At 54.7% G+C, this 15,537-nt stretch overlaps 1 protein-coding gene across 4 annotated transcripts in view; it reads left to right on the top strand.

Annotated features, from left to right (window-relative positions):
• TTC21A (tetratricopeptide repeat domain 21A) overlaps nucleotides 1-13,600 on the top strand; it is a 34,463-nt gene extending 20,863 nt beyond the window's left edge. The window contains exons 12-30 of one of the 4 annotated variants that reach the window (XM_043442317.1): nucleotides 593-722; nucleotides 2,435-2,592; nucleotides 2,800-3,015; nucleotides 3,927-4,165; nucleotides 5,103-5,175; nucleotides 5,291-5,401; nucleotides 5,730-5,868; nucleotides 6,056-6,159; nucleotides 7,581-7,769; nucleotides 8,615-8,725; nucleotides 9,357-9,438; nucleotides 10,258-10,408; nucleotides 10,827-10,988; nucleotides 11,118-11,310; nucleotides 11,412-11,636; nucleotides 12,119-12,239; nucleotides 12,408-12,475; nucleotides 12,575-12,657; nucleotides 13,447-13,600. In XM_043442317.1, coding sequence (XP_043298252.1) covers nucleotides 593-722; nucleotides 2,435-2,592; nucleotides 2,800-3,015; nucleotides 3,927-4,165; nucleotides 5,103-5,175; nucleotides 5,291-5,401; nucleotides 5,730-5,868; nucleotides 6,056-6,159; nucleotides 7,581-7,769; nucleotides 8,615-8,725; nucleotides 9,357-9,438; nucleotides 10,258-10,408; nucleotides 10,827-10,988; nucleotides 11,118-11,310; nucleotides 11,412-11,636; nucleotides 12,119-12,239; nucleotides 12,408-12,475; nucleotides 12,575-12,652 — 2,550 coding nt within the window. In that variant the 3' untranslated portion in view covers nucleotides 12,653-12,657; nucleotides 13,447-13,600. Of the gene's footprint in view, nucleotides 1-592; nucleotides 723-2,434; nucleotides 2,593-2,799; nucleotides 3,016-3,926; nucleotides 4,166-5,102; nucleotides 5,176-5,290; nucleotides 5,402-5,729; nucleotides 5,869-6,055; nucleotides 6,160-7,580; nucleotides 7,770-8,614; nucleotides 8,726-9,356; nucleotides 9,439-10,257; nucleotides 10,409-10,826; nucleotides 10,989-11,117; nucleotides 11,311-11,411; nucleotides 11,637-12,118; nucleotides 12,240-12,407; nucleotides 12,476-12,574; nucleotides 12,768-13,446 lie in introns of those variants that run through there. The other 3 variants (XM_043442316.1, XM_043442320.1, XM_043442319.1) reach the window with 3 other exon arrangements.
• Nucleotides 13,601-15,537: the final 1,937 nt, after the last annotated feature.

Here is a 15,537-nt window from a genome sequence, read left to right as displayed (position 1 = left end):
TGGGCAAGGATTGTATCTTACAGGCCTTACTATCCCCCAAGTGCCCCGTAATGCCACCCCACAAATATCTGTTGTGCCGGATGCCATGCTTGGTAGGGGGACTCAACAGTGAGCAAATGAAGTCCCCATTCTGAGGAGCTTATGCCCTTGGACTACGTAGTACAGAATGGATGGTAAATATGTGTGTGGAGCATGAAAGTGTTAGTCACTCAGTCATGTCCAACCCTTTGTGACCCCATGGACTGTAGCCCACCAGGCTCTTCTGTCCATGGGATTCTCCTAGCAAGAATACTGGAGTGGGCTGCCATTCCCTTCTCCAGGGGATCTTCCTAACCCAGGGAATTGAACCTGGGTCTCCTGCATTGCAAGCAGATTCTTTACCATCTGAGCTACCAGGGAAGCCCATACTTGTGGAATAAAGTAAAATAAAGTAAATAAAAATAAACAAAGTAACTAAAAATAAAATAAAGTAGGATAAAGTAGACTACATGTGGAATAAAATCCCTTCAATGAGAGTGTTTTTTCTGAGCGCTCCCCGAGTCTTTTTCTTAGAATAGGACAAACCGCACAGCCAGACCCTTGTGTCCTACAGCCCCGGCCTCCAGGGCAGCTGGTGTCTCCCCTTCTTAAGCAAGTCGCTGCGATCTTGAATCCTGTAGTCAAGGTGGCACCAGCCCTGATCGAGCCACTGTATGTGATGGCCCAGGTCAAGTATCTCTCAGGTGAGCCGGTGAGTCCTTGTGGCTGGTGGGGCCCCTGGGTGAGTGTCTGCAGGCTCCCTGCCTGGGACACTCCACACACACCCCCTCACCGGCACAGTCACCAGATGGACCCACTGTTCCCAGCCTCCAACGCCCCTGACTCCTCACCAGCAGGGGTCTCTCCCACCCTCCCTTTCGCTGACTGCTTGCTTGATCTGTGCCAGCCGACAGTCACTGAACTCGACGACACACCAGCAGTGCTCTGATCCTAGGGGACTGCAGTGCTCAGAACAAGAAAAATGGCACCCCGGAGCTTGTATTCTAGTAAGGGTATGCAGACATCGAGCGTAGTGGTGTTGTTAGGACATGACCGTGCGATAGAGAAAGTGAAAGCCGGGGAGGGGGGGATGCGGGGGTGGCAGTTCTTAAAAGGCAGTCAGGAAGGCCCCGACAGAGGGGGGACCTTGTGCCATTAGACTCGAAGAGCCTCATGGGCCAGAACGGTCCCCATCCAGCCTCTCCTATCTCAAGGCCTGGATCCTGGAAAAAGAGGGAAGGATGGGGAGAACCCTTGTGGGGGCCCGTTGTGCTCTCTGAAGTCTTTGCTTGCCGTGACCTTTCACCCCCATCTGCTTGAAAGCCAAACTGATCTCTGGCGCCCAGAGGCTTCAGAATGCCATGGCACATCTGTGTGCTCTGCATTATATGGGCTGCGCTCTGCCTAGAGCTCCTGGTCTTCATCCTCAGTCCTCCCAGTATTCATCAGAGTGCCAAGTTTACCCGCTCCTTCAAGGTCTCCTGGGTACAAGGTGAGGGCAGGCCCTCCCTCCCTCCCCTGCCAGACACACACACACAGGGATGCTGGCAGATACCAGCGCTTGAGGGACAACAAGGTCTCCAGCTGCTCAGGTTGTCATGGTGACACCTTCACATTTCTGCAGCACAGTTGAAGGAGCAGGGAGTTTGGGACCCAGAAGCAAGTGCTCTCCACCCACTGGGTGATGGACCCCAAGCAGGAGCTATTGAGGAACCTGGCAGCAGAGGGAGGAGGGTCTCCCACCAGCTCACTGTACCCTGCCCCTGAGTTGCCACTGCCTCCCACTTAGGGCCAGCTTGGCAGCAGGAAGGCCTCTGGGCCCCCACATGCCCAGGCATTCAGAGCTCAGTCTCAGGGGCCCATGACCCTGGACATAAATACTGACTTTGTCCCTTCGGAGCTGAGTGACATATCACTGAAGTTTCAGTCCTACATTTGAAAGACAGGCATGATAATACCAACTTGGTGGGGGTGGGCAGACATGAAACCAGCCTTTCCACAGTACTTTGCCTGTGTTGGCACAGAGCGGGTGCTTCTCACATTGTGGCTGTCATGGTTGCTGCTATTATTAGGTTTTGTTCTGCTCCTAGGTATGGGAATTGAGACTTCAGTGTTCCCCTGAGCCTCCAGACGGAGCAGTGAAGTGACTTAGCCATCTCCCTGAGGGTACAGAAGGAAGGGAGGTGTCACACCGAGGTTTGAGTCTCCTGGCTGTTGTCTGGGTCAAGGCAAAAACTAATAGTAGTTCTAATTTTAGGAAGAGACCTCTGAGTCAAGCTGAACAGACACTGGGTAAAATGCCCAGCTTGGGTATTTCTGGGAAACAGGACACGTTAAAATTCCTTCTGCCTTTACATGCTGGGTCCTGAGAGTCCCCAAGGATCCCTGGATGTAGGGGTTTGTTTCCTGTTTCTAGGGGAGTTAGAGCATGCCCAGAGCACCCTGCAGCGTTGCCTGGAGCTGGACCCCACCTCTGTGGACGCCCACCTCCTCATGTCTCAGATCTACCTGGCTCAGGGCAACTTTGCCATGTGCTCCCACTCCTTGGAGCTGGGTGTCAGCCACAACTTCCAGGTGGGGGTCCCCGATGCCCTGTCACTGCTCAGCATCCCACAGTCCCACTAGCTTCAGCCCCTACTCACCTTGGGAGAATAGCCCCAGGAGCTGCCAGAATCCCTCAGCCCCTTCTGCTGGCCCAAAGGCAGGGACTGGCTCCGTGGGATCCTGTGGCTTTCTCCCCTCTGGGAGCTGGAGCCTCACACTCTGCTGATGCTCCTCTAGGTCCGAGACTACCCCCTCTACCACTTCATCAAGGCCAAGGCCCTCAACAAGTCTGGGGACTATCCAGAAGCCATAAAGGTACTGAAGATGATCATAAAATTACCAACTCTGAGGACGGAAGAGAACAAGAAGTTCCGTGGACCCTGTGTGCGCCCCAGCGAACGGGTGTCCATCTTACTGGAACTGGCAGACGCCCTCCGGATGAACGGGGAGCTGGTGAGGAATGCCCTGCTCTGTTCTCTTGCTGCTGGAGCATGCTGGGGCCAGGGTAGGCCTGGGGACCAGGCTTTTTGATTCTGGCTGGTGTTTCCTTGCACTTTATTTTAGCTTTTATTCATTTGGGAGTATCCCTCTCCCCTACTTTAAAGGCTTCAGTGGCTCCTATACACTCAAGATAAACTGCAAACCCTCCTGAGTCCTGCATGATCTGTCCCCTGCCGACCTCACTGTCCCCAGAAGGATGTCAGGGAGGCAGAGCACCAGGCCCACGGGGGCCACCACACGTGGTTGTGCAAGTTGGGCAGTGCACCTCTCCAGTGGATGCCACTTATGTCACCCTGGAGTTTTGCAGGGTACAACCTGCTCAGCTGTATGGGGCAGCCCTGGGACCTTGGAAGGTCTGGCTGGGCAAAGGCAGGAAGGACCAAAATGGGCAAAGAGAGTAACTTTGTTAGAATAATTGAGAGTACAGATGCAATGAAGATACAATTCAAATATACCTTTATGTGCCCAATTCCATGGATAGAGGAGCCTGGCAGGCTACAGACCACAGGGTCGCAAAGAGTCGGACACAACTGAGTGGCTAACACTAACTAACCATAACATTAAAATACCTTTGACTGAAAGCAGGACGGTATAAGGAGAGGCATCCATAGGTCTCTCATAGGAAGAAATCACCATCAGACTTTGAAGTGCTCAGGAACAAGTTCTCACAGTCAGGGATTTCATGTCCCCCAGCTGGCCCTGCCCTCCAGGAACAGTGGCCCTCAACACCGAGAGGCTCTCTTTCTCTCTCTGTCTCTGTCTCCTTCCTGCCGCTCTAAAGTGGGGATGGGCCATCCTCTCCCTGGCTTCCAGGTGTGGTGGGTGACAGCAAATGGAGGGTCCATTGGGCTTCCTTGTCTTAGCACGAGGCCACCAAGGTCATGCAGGACGCCATCAACGAGTTCAGCGGCACGCCGGAGGAGACCCGCATCACCATCGCCAATGTGGACTTGGCCCTGAGCAAGGGCAACGTGGACCTGGCGCTGAGCGTGCTGCAAAGCATCACGCCCAAGCAGCCCTGCTACATGGAAGCCAAGGAGAAGATGGCCAGCATCTACCTGCAGACCCGCAAGGACGCCCGCCTCTATATCGGGTGCTACCGGTGAGCCCCGGGCGGCGCACTGACAGCCCGGCCCCAGCGGCGTGTCAGGAGTGTTTTCTCCAGATCGTCGTCTTCTCCCCGGGCTTCAGAACATGTTCTCAGAGTGTGTTTGACAAGAGTAGGGAATTTCCCATGGTGAGAATCTGAGTGTGATCAGTCGATCAGTCAGGCCAGCCTGCTGCTGAGTTGTAAGGACACAGGAGTGAATCTTCCCTGAGTTCTGCTTGCCCCTCATCATGGTTCGCATCCTGGTGGGAACCGTGGTCCTGCCCCAGCCCCTGGCATGGCCTGTCCTTGGGGAAATGCTCAGTGGCTTGGATGTAACCAATGTGAGTGAAGGAGAAGGGAGAGGCGGGACTGGGAGCCCTCAGCAGTTTTCTCTACAATTCGATGTTGGGACCTCAAGGGTACCTTTCCTGTCCCCTTCCTCAGGCAAAACTCCATCTAGGCAATTCAGGAGGAAGAGGAGTTGATGCCAAGAGCAGTGGGAAACCAATAAACAATGAGATGACATGGTCTCACTGAAGGTTTAGAAAGAGTAGGCTGGGACTTCCCTGGTAGTACAGTGGTTAAGACTCAGTGCTTCCATTGGAGGGGGCTTGGGTTCAATCCCTGGTCAGGGAACTAAGATCCCACATGCCACGTGAGGCTTGGCTGAAAAAAAAAAAAGAAACAGGCTGCCTCATAAAGAAGGTTCTAGGCATTTGGGGTGGAGTCCAGAGGAGTAGGTGGAAGTCCTGGCCATGGTCCAGATAACAGATGAGGAGAGCCTGAACTAAGGGAGCTAGCACCGTGTCCCATCTGAGCCGGTAAGTATTGGGTGATGAATAAATGAGTGAATGAATGGGTGTCACAGAAGGAGTGAGAAAGAGAAGAGATGGATTCAGGAATAGGAAGGATGCACAGAGCTGAGCTAAGGTTTTGGTTACTTTTGCAGGGAGCTCTGTGAATATCTGCCTGGCCCCCACACCAGTCTGCTGCTGGGTGATGCTTTCATGAACATTCAGGAGGTGAGTGAGGGTCTCATGACCTCACCAAGTGGCCGCCGTCCCCCCACTCCCATCCCACCCCAATCTCGCTTCTCCAGTAAGAGAAGAGAGAGACGGCAGCCCCTTTCCCCACCAGCCAGAGAAGGCCCTGGAGGTCTACGACGAGGCCTACAGAAAGAACCCGCACGATGCGTCCCTGATCAGCAGGATTGGGCAGGCTTATGTGAAGACCCACCAGTACACCAAGGTCAGGCCATGCTGGGGTAGGCAGGGGCGGGGAGGGCCAGCCCAGCAGGGAAGATGGAGGAGGGTGCTTGGGTGGGAGGCTGGATGGGAGGGGAGACCCCCCTGAACAGGGTGCCAAGGAGAGGGCTCAGCAACTCCCCACCACCCCCTAACACCTGCCGAGCCTGAGGCTCGAGCCCTGTGCCAGGCGGGAGGCCATTGCATCTGAGGCTTCTGTGTTCTGGAAGAGTACACAGGCATGGTGATTGCAGGGTTGGGGGGAGGGACACAGAGTGAGGTGCCCACGTATAAAACCAGACCTGATGCCCATGTTTCCTGTGTGCACTAAGGCAATTAATTATTATGAGGCTGCCCAGAAGATTAGCGGACAGGACTTTCTGTGCTGTGATTTGGCCGAATTGCTCCTGAAGTTAAAGAAGTTCAACAAAGCAGAAAAAGTTTTGAAGCAGGCACTGGATTATGACTTTGGTGAGCGCACCCTAACTCGCTCCCTTAGCCTGCCTTCAAGCAGACACTCCCTCTTCTCCTTCAGGATGGGGCAGGGAACAGGCACTGGCTGGGGCTTTGAACCCAGCCCCCATCCTCCCCCACCCCCTACCCCCACCCCCCACTCCCCAGGGGCCAGGAAACACTACTTTGAGTTTCCATTTTGCAGTCAAAGACATCCCATCCATGATGAATGATGTCAAGTGCTTACTTTTGCTGGCCAAGGTTTACAAGAGTCATAAAAAAGAAGATGTGACGGAAACTTTGAACAAGGTAATTGACAAGTAGACTCAAGCTGTCTATCTGCCATTTCCTGATGGAAGCTGAAGATAGGACCGCAGGTCTGGAAGGCTCCAGGCCTGGTCCTCTAAAGAGGATCTAGTTTACACCTCTGACATCCACCTTCCATTTATCCCCCTACACTTGCTCTTTTATTGATTGTGCAAGGAAGTGCTCAAAACCCGCCTGGACTAGACCAGAGAAGGCAGGGAGGAAGACAGTGCCTTTGTCCTCAAGGATGCTTGTGCTGTTAATAATAGACAATGCCAGCAGCCCTCATGCGTTGAATGCTGTGTGCTGAGTTCTGTACTAGGCTTTTTGTCTTATTTAATTCTCACAGTAGCCCTTTGAGCTAAGCACTGTGACATTCCTGTTTAACAGATAAGGCTCAAAGAGGTTAAGAAATGTACCCAAAGTCACAGTGCTAGTAAGTGGTGGAGATGAGATTTGAACCAGCTTTGACCTGTTCCAACCCATAGTCTCCTGCGGGGACTGCTGAGTGCTTGCTAAGTCGCTTCATTCGCATCCGCCTCTTTGCGACCCTCTGGACCATAGCCCACCAGGCTCCTCTCTGTCCATGGGATTTTCTAGGCAACAATAGTGGAGTGGGTTGCATGCCCTCCTCCAGGGGATCTTCCCGACATAGGGATTGAACCTGCATCTCTTACGTCTCCCGCCCGGGCGGGCAGATTCTTTACCACTAGCTCCACTGAGAAGCCCCTGCTAGGAGACTCCTGGCCATTTTTTCCCCTCCTCTTCACTCTTTCTACCCAAGGGTATGGCCTGGCACTTGCCCCTGGGGCGTGTGCCTGTGGTTGTAGACCATCTCTGACTGCTGACGTGACTTATCCGCAGGGTTTCCCACTGGATTTCTATTCCTCAGTCTGGCCTTCAGGGAACCCAGGGCTGATCTGTGCCCACTACCCAAAACTTAACCCCAGCCTCATTGTTTCCCCTTGCCCCAGTGCTCCCTGGCTACTTGGGTCATGGCTATTTGTGGGGGCTGCCTCAAATTCCCAGCAGGACACTGCTCAAAACAAATGCACCCAACAAAACACAGCCCGTGCTGAACACCTACTGTGTGCCTGTTCCAGCCTACTGGGCAGCTGAGGTAGATCAGACACAGTGAGTGCCAGGTGTGATGGAAACAGGTGAACGAGCCGAGTACAGTGGAGTGTTTTGTTTGAGAGCCTTTGCTTCTGCTCCCGCCCCCGCGGCATGCCAGTTCGCCTCCTGGGTACTCAGCCAATGGCCTTGCCTGTCCAGAGCGACCCAGATTTGCTCAAGGGGACCTGAGATGCCCTTGCTTAGACAGCTAGCTCTGAGATGAGAGCTCAGAGGCTTGCTGCGAATTGGCCTGAGACCTGGCACATCAGGCTCTGGGCTGCTCACGCAGCGTTTCCTGGTTTCCCTAGGCCATGGACCTCCAGTCTCGGATCCTGAAGCGTGTTCCCCTGGAGCAACCAGAAATGATCCCCTCCCAGAAGCAACTGGCAGCCTCCATCTGTGTCCAGTTTGGGGAATACTACCTGGCAGAGAAGGAGTATGCCAAGGCCGTGCAGTCTTATAAAGATGCTCTCTCCTACACGCCTGTTGACAATAAGGTGGGGTGCTTGGAGTGAGACCCTTGTCCTTGCCTTGGGGCACAAGGCAGAGCTCCCTGACTATGGACGGAAGCTGGTTCCTTCTCTGTGGTTCCCTGCGAGGGGCACAGACCCCTGGTGTAGGCGGGCCTGCTGATCCCAGGGCCCTCACCCACTGCAGCCCTCTGTGGCAAGTGTAGTGTTTTCAGGTCCCCCTTGCAGGTGTGGAGAGGACATTGTGGCTGCCAGGGGCTTTTCTGGGCATAAAGCCCAGGCTAAGCTTCCAAGGAGGTTTAGGGTCATGTGAGAGGCATGGCTCCAGGTAGGAAATGGTGGCTGCAGTTCACTTGAGGAGAGGAGATGAAGAGCTTAGTGACAGACCCATTCATTTATTTAACGTGTTCTCACTTAACAGATTCCCAATACGTGCAAGCCAGGTACTGGGCTAGGATATGGAGACGCAGTGGGGCAATGCAAGGTCCCTGCCCCGGGCACTGGGTACAGACAAATACATAGGCAGTTCTAACAGCATGTGATACCCACAGGGGGGTCAGGACACTTGGAAACTCAGATGAGGGGTACCTGTCCCGGAGCCTGGGGCGCAGAGGGCTTCCCTGAGGAGATGAGATTGGAGCCGAAGCCGAAGGATGAGTATGAGCTCAGCGGGCCCTGCCTCTCAGTGGTTAGTTGGAAAAAAGTCATGACGACATGGGGGAGAGCCAGAGACATCATCGCAGGGGGTCAGAGACATGCTTTCATGCTTTGAAGGCAGAGCTGACAGAACATGGGCGTGCGAGGACGAGGCCTGGGTGCCCAAGCTTCCCCATGATGCGCATTGGTCAGTCACTGTCTCGGGGCCTGTCCAGGTGGTGCTGGAGCTGGCGAGGCTCTACCTGCTGCAGGGACACCTGGACCTGTGTGAGCAGCACTGTGCCATCCTCCTGCAGACTGCGAAGAACCACGAGACAGCCTCCTTGGTGAGAGGCTGCGGGCCCGGGTCCCCACGACCATAGGCGGGCTGCTTCCTAGCCCGGTGACCCTGGATACCCAGTGGACCCAGCCCTGCGGGGTCCACTGGGTCCGTCACCCCGGACGCGAGGGGTGGGCTGGCAGCAGGGGGCAGCAGCGCCCTCCCTCCTGGGCCACATCCAAGGGGAGTGGGTAAGGCTGATTCACTCCAGGGGAAACCACACCCGCTGGTGAAGGCCAGGTTAGGACAGGTTCGTGGGGCTTCAGGAAGTGTGAGGAAACAGCCCTCCCCAGTCCTACCCCATTCTGCCCTGTCACCTGGACCACCTCCAGGGCTGTCCCCAGTGGAGGTGGGTAGCCCCCAATACACCCCGCTGCCCGCATCTGGCAGTTCTCAGACATGGGTGGAGGAGCTGGCTCCACGGTGTCCACCCTCGGCTTTTCCTTCCTCCTTCCATCCTCACCCCCACCCCTCTCCCCAGGCTGGCCCACCTCCTGTGGGACCTTCTCCCAGTGCCCAGAGATGCTACCTAGGAAGTTCTCTCCTACCTTCCCTCCTTTCCTGTCCCCGCTTCCCACCACAGCCTCCCCACTGCACCCATGCAAGCTGCTATCGCAGCATCATGTGTATTCTGATAGATGATGGCCGACCTGATGTTTAGAAGACAGAAGTACGAAGCTGCCATCAACCTCTACCACCAGGTCCTGGAGAAAGCACCAGGTAGCTAACTGGCTGCATCAGGCCTGCCCATCGTGACTGCCTGTGTCAGTTCCCACCCAGCAAGGTCTGCTCTCGCCCAGAAGGGTGGGCCCTCTCCCCTCTCGCCAGAAGGGTGGGCCCTCTCCCCTCCTTCCTGACCAGGCAGAGGAAGCCCCTTCCTCTCTGATTGTTCCCAGAGAGGCAGGAAACTGATAAAGTCCCACTGGAACGTGCTGGCCCTTTCCCAGTCCAAGGGGCCAGTTCCCGGTCCCAGGCAGGGCAGTGCTTGGTCCTGCCTGTCTGTCCCCAGACCCCAGACACCATGACTCAACCTGAGTTCCCCCTGGGAGGTCACAGCCTCCTGGAGGTGGCTAGAAATTCTCCCCTGGCACGTAGCTCTCTTCCCACTCACTGTAGCATAAAACCTCCCTGTCTTGCTGGGGAAGGGGCCAGGCATGAATAAGAGGCTTAGGCTAGAGCTCCAGCCAGGCCCATGTCAGTCACCCAGAGGCCCAGCATATCACAGCCATTAAGAATGCAGGTCTTGGAGCCAGACCTTCTAGGTCTGAATCCTGGTCTTCCACTTACCTGATGTGTATGTAACCTTTGGCAGATTACTCAAAAAAAAATTTTTTTTTTTTACTCAAATTCTTTGTGCCTCAGTCTTCTCATCTATAAAATGGGAGCAATAAGAGTGACTACTTCATTATGTCTCAGTGGAGCCGCTGGGATGCCCATGTTCAACCCTGACCGCTAGTGTCTCCTGGTTCTCTCTGCTTCCCCCTACCTGATTCAGCTACTGGTTATCACAGCCTGGAGGTTTCTGCTTTCTTATTTTAGACAATTTTCCTGTACTGAACAAACTAATCGATCTGCTACGAAGAAGTGGCAAACTTGAAGACACCCCAGCCTTCTTTGAATTGGCCAAGAAGATGTCCAGCCGGGTGCCTTTGGAGCCAGGGTTCAATTACTGCAGAGGCATCTACTGCTGGTGGGTTGGGGTGGGTGTCTTGGCAGGTGTGTGTAGGTGTTTAGTCACTCAGTCGTGTCTGACTCTTTGCAACCCCATGGACTGTAGCCCTCCAGGCTCCTCTGTCCATGTGATTCTCCAGGCAAGAATACTGGAATGGGTTGTCATTCCCTTCTTCAGGGGATCTTCCTGACCCAGGGATCGAACCCAGGTCTCCTGCATTGCAGGCAGATTTTCTACCATCTGAACCACTAGAGTGTAGGAGGCTCTCCCCAACAGACGTGCTGGGCTTTGCCAGGGAAGCCACATCGGGAAGTGGGGAGACCAGAGATCCTGCCCTTGCTTTGCGCAGATTCTTGGAGTGACCCCTGAGTGTTCTTGTTCTCCCTGGGCCTCAGTTTCCCTGTCTGATTCTTAGGGTTACTCTTCTACGCTGCAGGCACATAGGACAGCCCAACGAAGCCCTGAAGTTCCTAAACAAAGCGCGCAAGGACAGCACTTGGGGCCAGAGCGCCACCTACCACATGGTGCAGATCTGTCTGAACCCAGACAACGAGATCGTGGGCGGAGAGGCTTTTGAGCACCTGGTGACCGAGAGCAAGTGAGGGCCCGGCTGGCTGCGGGTAGGGAGGGAAGGCAGGGAGAGCCCTCGGCCTCTGGACTGAGGTCTGGCGAGGGCCTCGTGGGCAGGCTAGGCCAGCGCCCTCCTGCTCAGCCTCAACGCCCGCAGCTTCACCAGCAGGAAGGAGTTGGAGCAACATGGCGTGCGCACCGCCGAGAAGCTGCTGCGGGAGTTCTACCCACACTCGGCCGGGGGCCACACCCAGCTGCGGCTGCTGCAGAGCCTGTGCCTGCTGGCGACCAGGGAGAGGGCCAACGTGGAGGTGGCGCTGAGCACCTTCATTGAGATGGCCCAGGCCGAGGTGCGCTGGCTGCCAGGACGGGCGGGCGGGCGGGCGGGCAGGCGGGCAGCATGTTGAGGCGGAGGGCCGGGCGCCCAGATGCCTGCTTCCCGCCTGCACAGAAGGACAGCATCCCTGCCCTGCTCGCCATGGCGCAGGCCTGCTCCCTGCTGAAGCAGGTCCCCAAGGCGCGCACACAGCTGAAGCGTCTGGCCAAGGCCCCATGGACACTGGCTGAGGCCGATGACCTGGAGAGGAGCTGGCTCCTACTGGCCGATATCTACTGCCAGGGCGGCAAGTTTGACCTGGCCTCGGAGCTGCTGCAGCGCTGTGTGAAATACAACAAGGCGAGGCGTGCACCGCCGTTGGGGCTGTTTGGGGGGTGGGTGGTATGTGTGTGAGAAGCACTGGGGCTTTGGGGGCAGAGATGCAGGGATAGCAATGAGATGAGAAGAGGCAGGACAGGAGGTGTCCCGTGGACCACAGAACAAGGATGGGAAAGCAAGGCAAGAAGAAGCGAGCAGGGTCCAGCCGCCTGCAGTGGGGACACAGAACGGGGAGGAGAGATGAGAAGGGTTCAGGAGATGGGAGGGTGGTGTGTAAGGAGGGTTTGATTGGGTCAGGAGGGGCCTTTGCAGGTCAGAGCAGGAGGGCTGTGAAGGCAGGGGTCATTCCAGTGTAGGAATAGCTGAGAAGAGGGCACCCAGTTCACCCTCTTGTCAAGCTAGGAGGTACTGCCGGAGTCCCTGAGTGGTGTGGGTTACTTCACCCGCTGCCCAGCCCTTGCCCCCGCCGGGTCCCACGCTGCTCTGACCGGCTTTCCCTGCAGTCCTGCTGCAAGGCCTACGAGTACATGGGCTTCATCATGGAGAGGGAGCAGTCGTACAAGGACGCGGCCACCAACTACGAGCTGGCCTGGAAGTACAGCCATTACGCCAACCCTGCCATCGGTACAGCAGCCGGCCGGCATGCGTGCATGCAGGAGGGACCAGGGCCGGGGCACCACCCTCCCGACCCCACAGCACAGGGCCTGTGATCTGTTTGCGGTGGGGAACCAGAGGGGTTCTCGGGTCATCAGAGTGCCACCCATTGTCTAAATCCTCCCTACACCTGGACAGGCTTCAGGCTGGCTTTCAACTACTTGAAAGACAAGAGATTCGTGGAGGCCATTGAAGTCTGCCATGATGTAAGCCCCTGACGGTGGTGGGACGGGGGTGGTGTGGGGCTTGGTGCAGTGGCAGGGAGCCCTATCTGGTGTTTCATACCCTTTCTTTCTCTGTCCTAGGTCCTCAGGGAGCACCCCAACTACCCTAAAATCAGAGAAGAAATTTTGGAAAAGGCCCAAGGGTCTCTGAGGCCCTAGCTGTGGTCAGTGGGAACCAGGGAGGGTGGAAACTATCAACCTACAGAAGTTTCATGGAGGGGGTAGGAAGTGGGTCAATGGAGAAGAGAGTCAGAAAATAACATATTCTTCCCCATTTCTGTGTGTGTGTGGTTTATTTGAATCAAGCCTAATCTAGTCTAAAGGACATCCCAAAGCTTTAGGTTTTTAAGGCACAAGGAGCAATTTGACTCGGAGGAGGAAAGATGTCAACCAGCTTAGCTTCCCCTGGGTTCACTGGGCAACTTCTCATGGACCCCACTTTTATCCTAGACTCTCAGGGGCCAAAAGGAAACAAAGAAGTGGTTCAAAAAATACCCTACAGCTACTTTAATATTTTTCTGTCAGCCCATACCAGCCTCCCTCTCCTCTGTGGTCCCCAGAATCCTGAATTACAGAAGCAACTGCTCCTCCCTGCCAAGCTGCCCACTGGCAGGGGGCCCAGACAGGCTCCCTCTGTCCATACATTCTGCCTCCTCCTCCTCAAGGCTTCAGCAGGCCTCTGCTGATCCTTACCAGTTTGGGAGTTTGGGACAGACCTGATCACTCTTGCTTCTGGCAGGAAAAAATACATCCCAAGAAAAACTAACTCTTTGCTTCAGCTTCAGTAAAAGACAACTAAGTGGCCAACTAATTCATCTTCCCGGAACCCTTTAACACCTAAGGGGACAAAAGCAAGGGTCTCTTTGTAGATGAATAATGTTAACTGTGACTGGCAAGAGGGTGACAGAGGTCACCTTTGCTGTGCTCCCAGTACCTCTCTTCCTGTTTTTCAGGATGGCAGTAATGGGCCAGGCTGACCGCAGGGGAAGGAGCTCTGAACTGGGAGTCAGGAGGCCTAGAATCTCCCCGTGTGACCTTCCCCTCTGGGTATGTGTCCCCATCTGTGGCAGGAAATTAGACTCGATCTCTGTGTTCTCAAATTACGGTACAAATCCCTGCCAACGATATACAGCAAACATCTGAAAGTTTCATAACTATGCATTTAAATATCATCCTTATATAATAGAGAAAAATAGCACACACAGTCATGAATTTGTGAGTGCTGTTACATAGAATACTTCTTACTTTTAAGCATATTGATATAATCGATAAAAAGTAAAATATTGCATGGGCTTCCCTGGTGGCTCAGTGGTAAAGAATCCACCTGCCAATGCAGGAGACACAGGTTCAGTCCCTGGGTCGGGAAGATCCCCTGGAGGAGGAAATGGCAACCCACTCCAGTAGTCTTGCCTGGGAAATCCCATGTACAGAGGAGCCTGATAGGCTACAGTCCATAGGGTTGCAGAGTCGGACCTGACTGAGCAACTAAACAACAACAAAATATACTTAGTATGAGTAGAACACAGATACAGCAAAATTTTTAAGTTGTCCAGTGACTAAGGTTTGGGAACAGTGAACAGGTTAGGGTCCCTTCTAGAACAGCCTAAGTCATCCCTCATGACTTCGAGCCTTGTTTTTATAACATACTGAAGATCACGTGCATGGCCTTTTGGTATGAGTCAATGATCTGGAACGTCTTCCCCAGGTTACCACCATCATTCCTATGGGAAGCCAGCTGCCTTTATTATGATTTGTTTTACAAGCTAGTTTCTAGGGGTGGATTATGTTGAAAGGTACCGCTGTGGCCCTAGCTCAGGAATGGGCAACTTAGTCCAACTGTGGGCTGTGGCCGTGGGATAGGAACCTACAGGGGCTTCCAACCAGAGTATTGGAGCTGTGGGGAGCTGCCACCCAGACCCCCAGCTGGTCCAAGCACAGCCTCATTACCCTTGGAGAGACATGAGTTTTGGATCATGCACACTGGAGCAATCACAAGCGTGTTGGGCTTCCAGGGTACACAAGGCAACTTAATGAACTAGGGTACTCCACCCTGAGATGCCTAAGACCTGGCTGTCCCTGCCTAAGCTGGTTCTGGGGACAGGCGGCCCCACTGTAGGCCAGACTCCAAACCATGAGTTCCCTAACGGGCACTGACGATATGACTGTGTGACCATGTCCACACGTCCCGAGGCAAGAGACACATACCTAGAGGGTCACAGAACTGGCAGAAGAGGATAAAACCTACAGAAATAGAGGCAGACTATGGGAAGGCAGACTGTGGGAGGCAGAATGGGAAGTCACAGATACACACCAGAGACCTGCCTGTTCCAGGCGCTCCTGTGAGCGCCAGTTTATGTATGAACTGAACACGCTTGTGAGGTGAGTAACATTAGACAGTATGGGGGACATCCAGGCACACAGACAGGAAGTAATTTGCATAAGTCACCTCACTAGTTAGTGTAACAGCAGGGTTTCAAACCCTGGCACTCTGGGTGCATACTCTTGACCTGTAAGCCATAGAGAGGAAATAAGGGGAGCCCAGCACAGGCCAGAGGCAGAGGATGAGAGCAAGGAAAAGGAAACCCAAGTCAGGTCTCTTTGGTGCCCCCTCCTAGCACTTATATGTTGTTCAGTTGCTAAGTCGTGTCCACCTCTTTGTGGCCCCATGGACTGCAGCACGCCAGGCTCCTCTGTCCAGCACTTGTGTAAGTCATTATTCCTAGAGCTGAGGTCAGCCTTGCTCCTCCAGCCCCCAGACTGGGGCTCCTTGGGGCAGGGTGCAGCCTGCTCATCTGGCCTTTGGCCCGGGCTTCCAGGGACAAGTCAGACAGGTCTGGCTGGTGCAGATGGATGTTTTGCAGCTTCCGGTGCTCAAGTCCCTGGGGACCTCTGCCACTCAGTCCCACACAAGGCCTGCGCCAGCCACATGCCACTGCCCGCCCTCACCTAGAAGGGATGACTTCACCCTCAGGGCCTGGCCACAGCCTGGTGTGGGTGCGTGTCTGTCCCAAGCAGACAGCCCGGTCCCAAAAGACTGCTCAGCT

This window comes from Cervus canadensis, chromosome 22 (assembly GCF_019320065.1).
Source record: "Cervus canadensis isolate Bull #8, Minnesota chromosome 22, ASM1932006v1, whole genome shotgun sequence".
Lineage (NCBI taxonomy): Eukaryota > Metazoa > Chordata > Mammalia > Artiodactyla > Cervidae > Cervus > Cervus canadensis.
The sequence above is the reverse complement of the archived record's forward strand: the minus strand, read 5'-3'. Positions and strand labels throughout refer to the sequence as shown.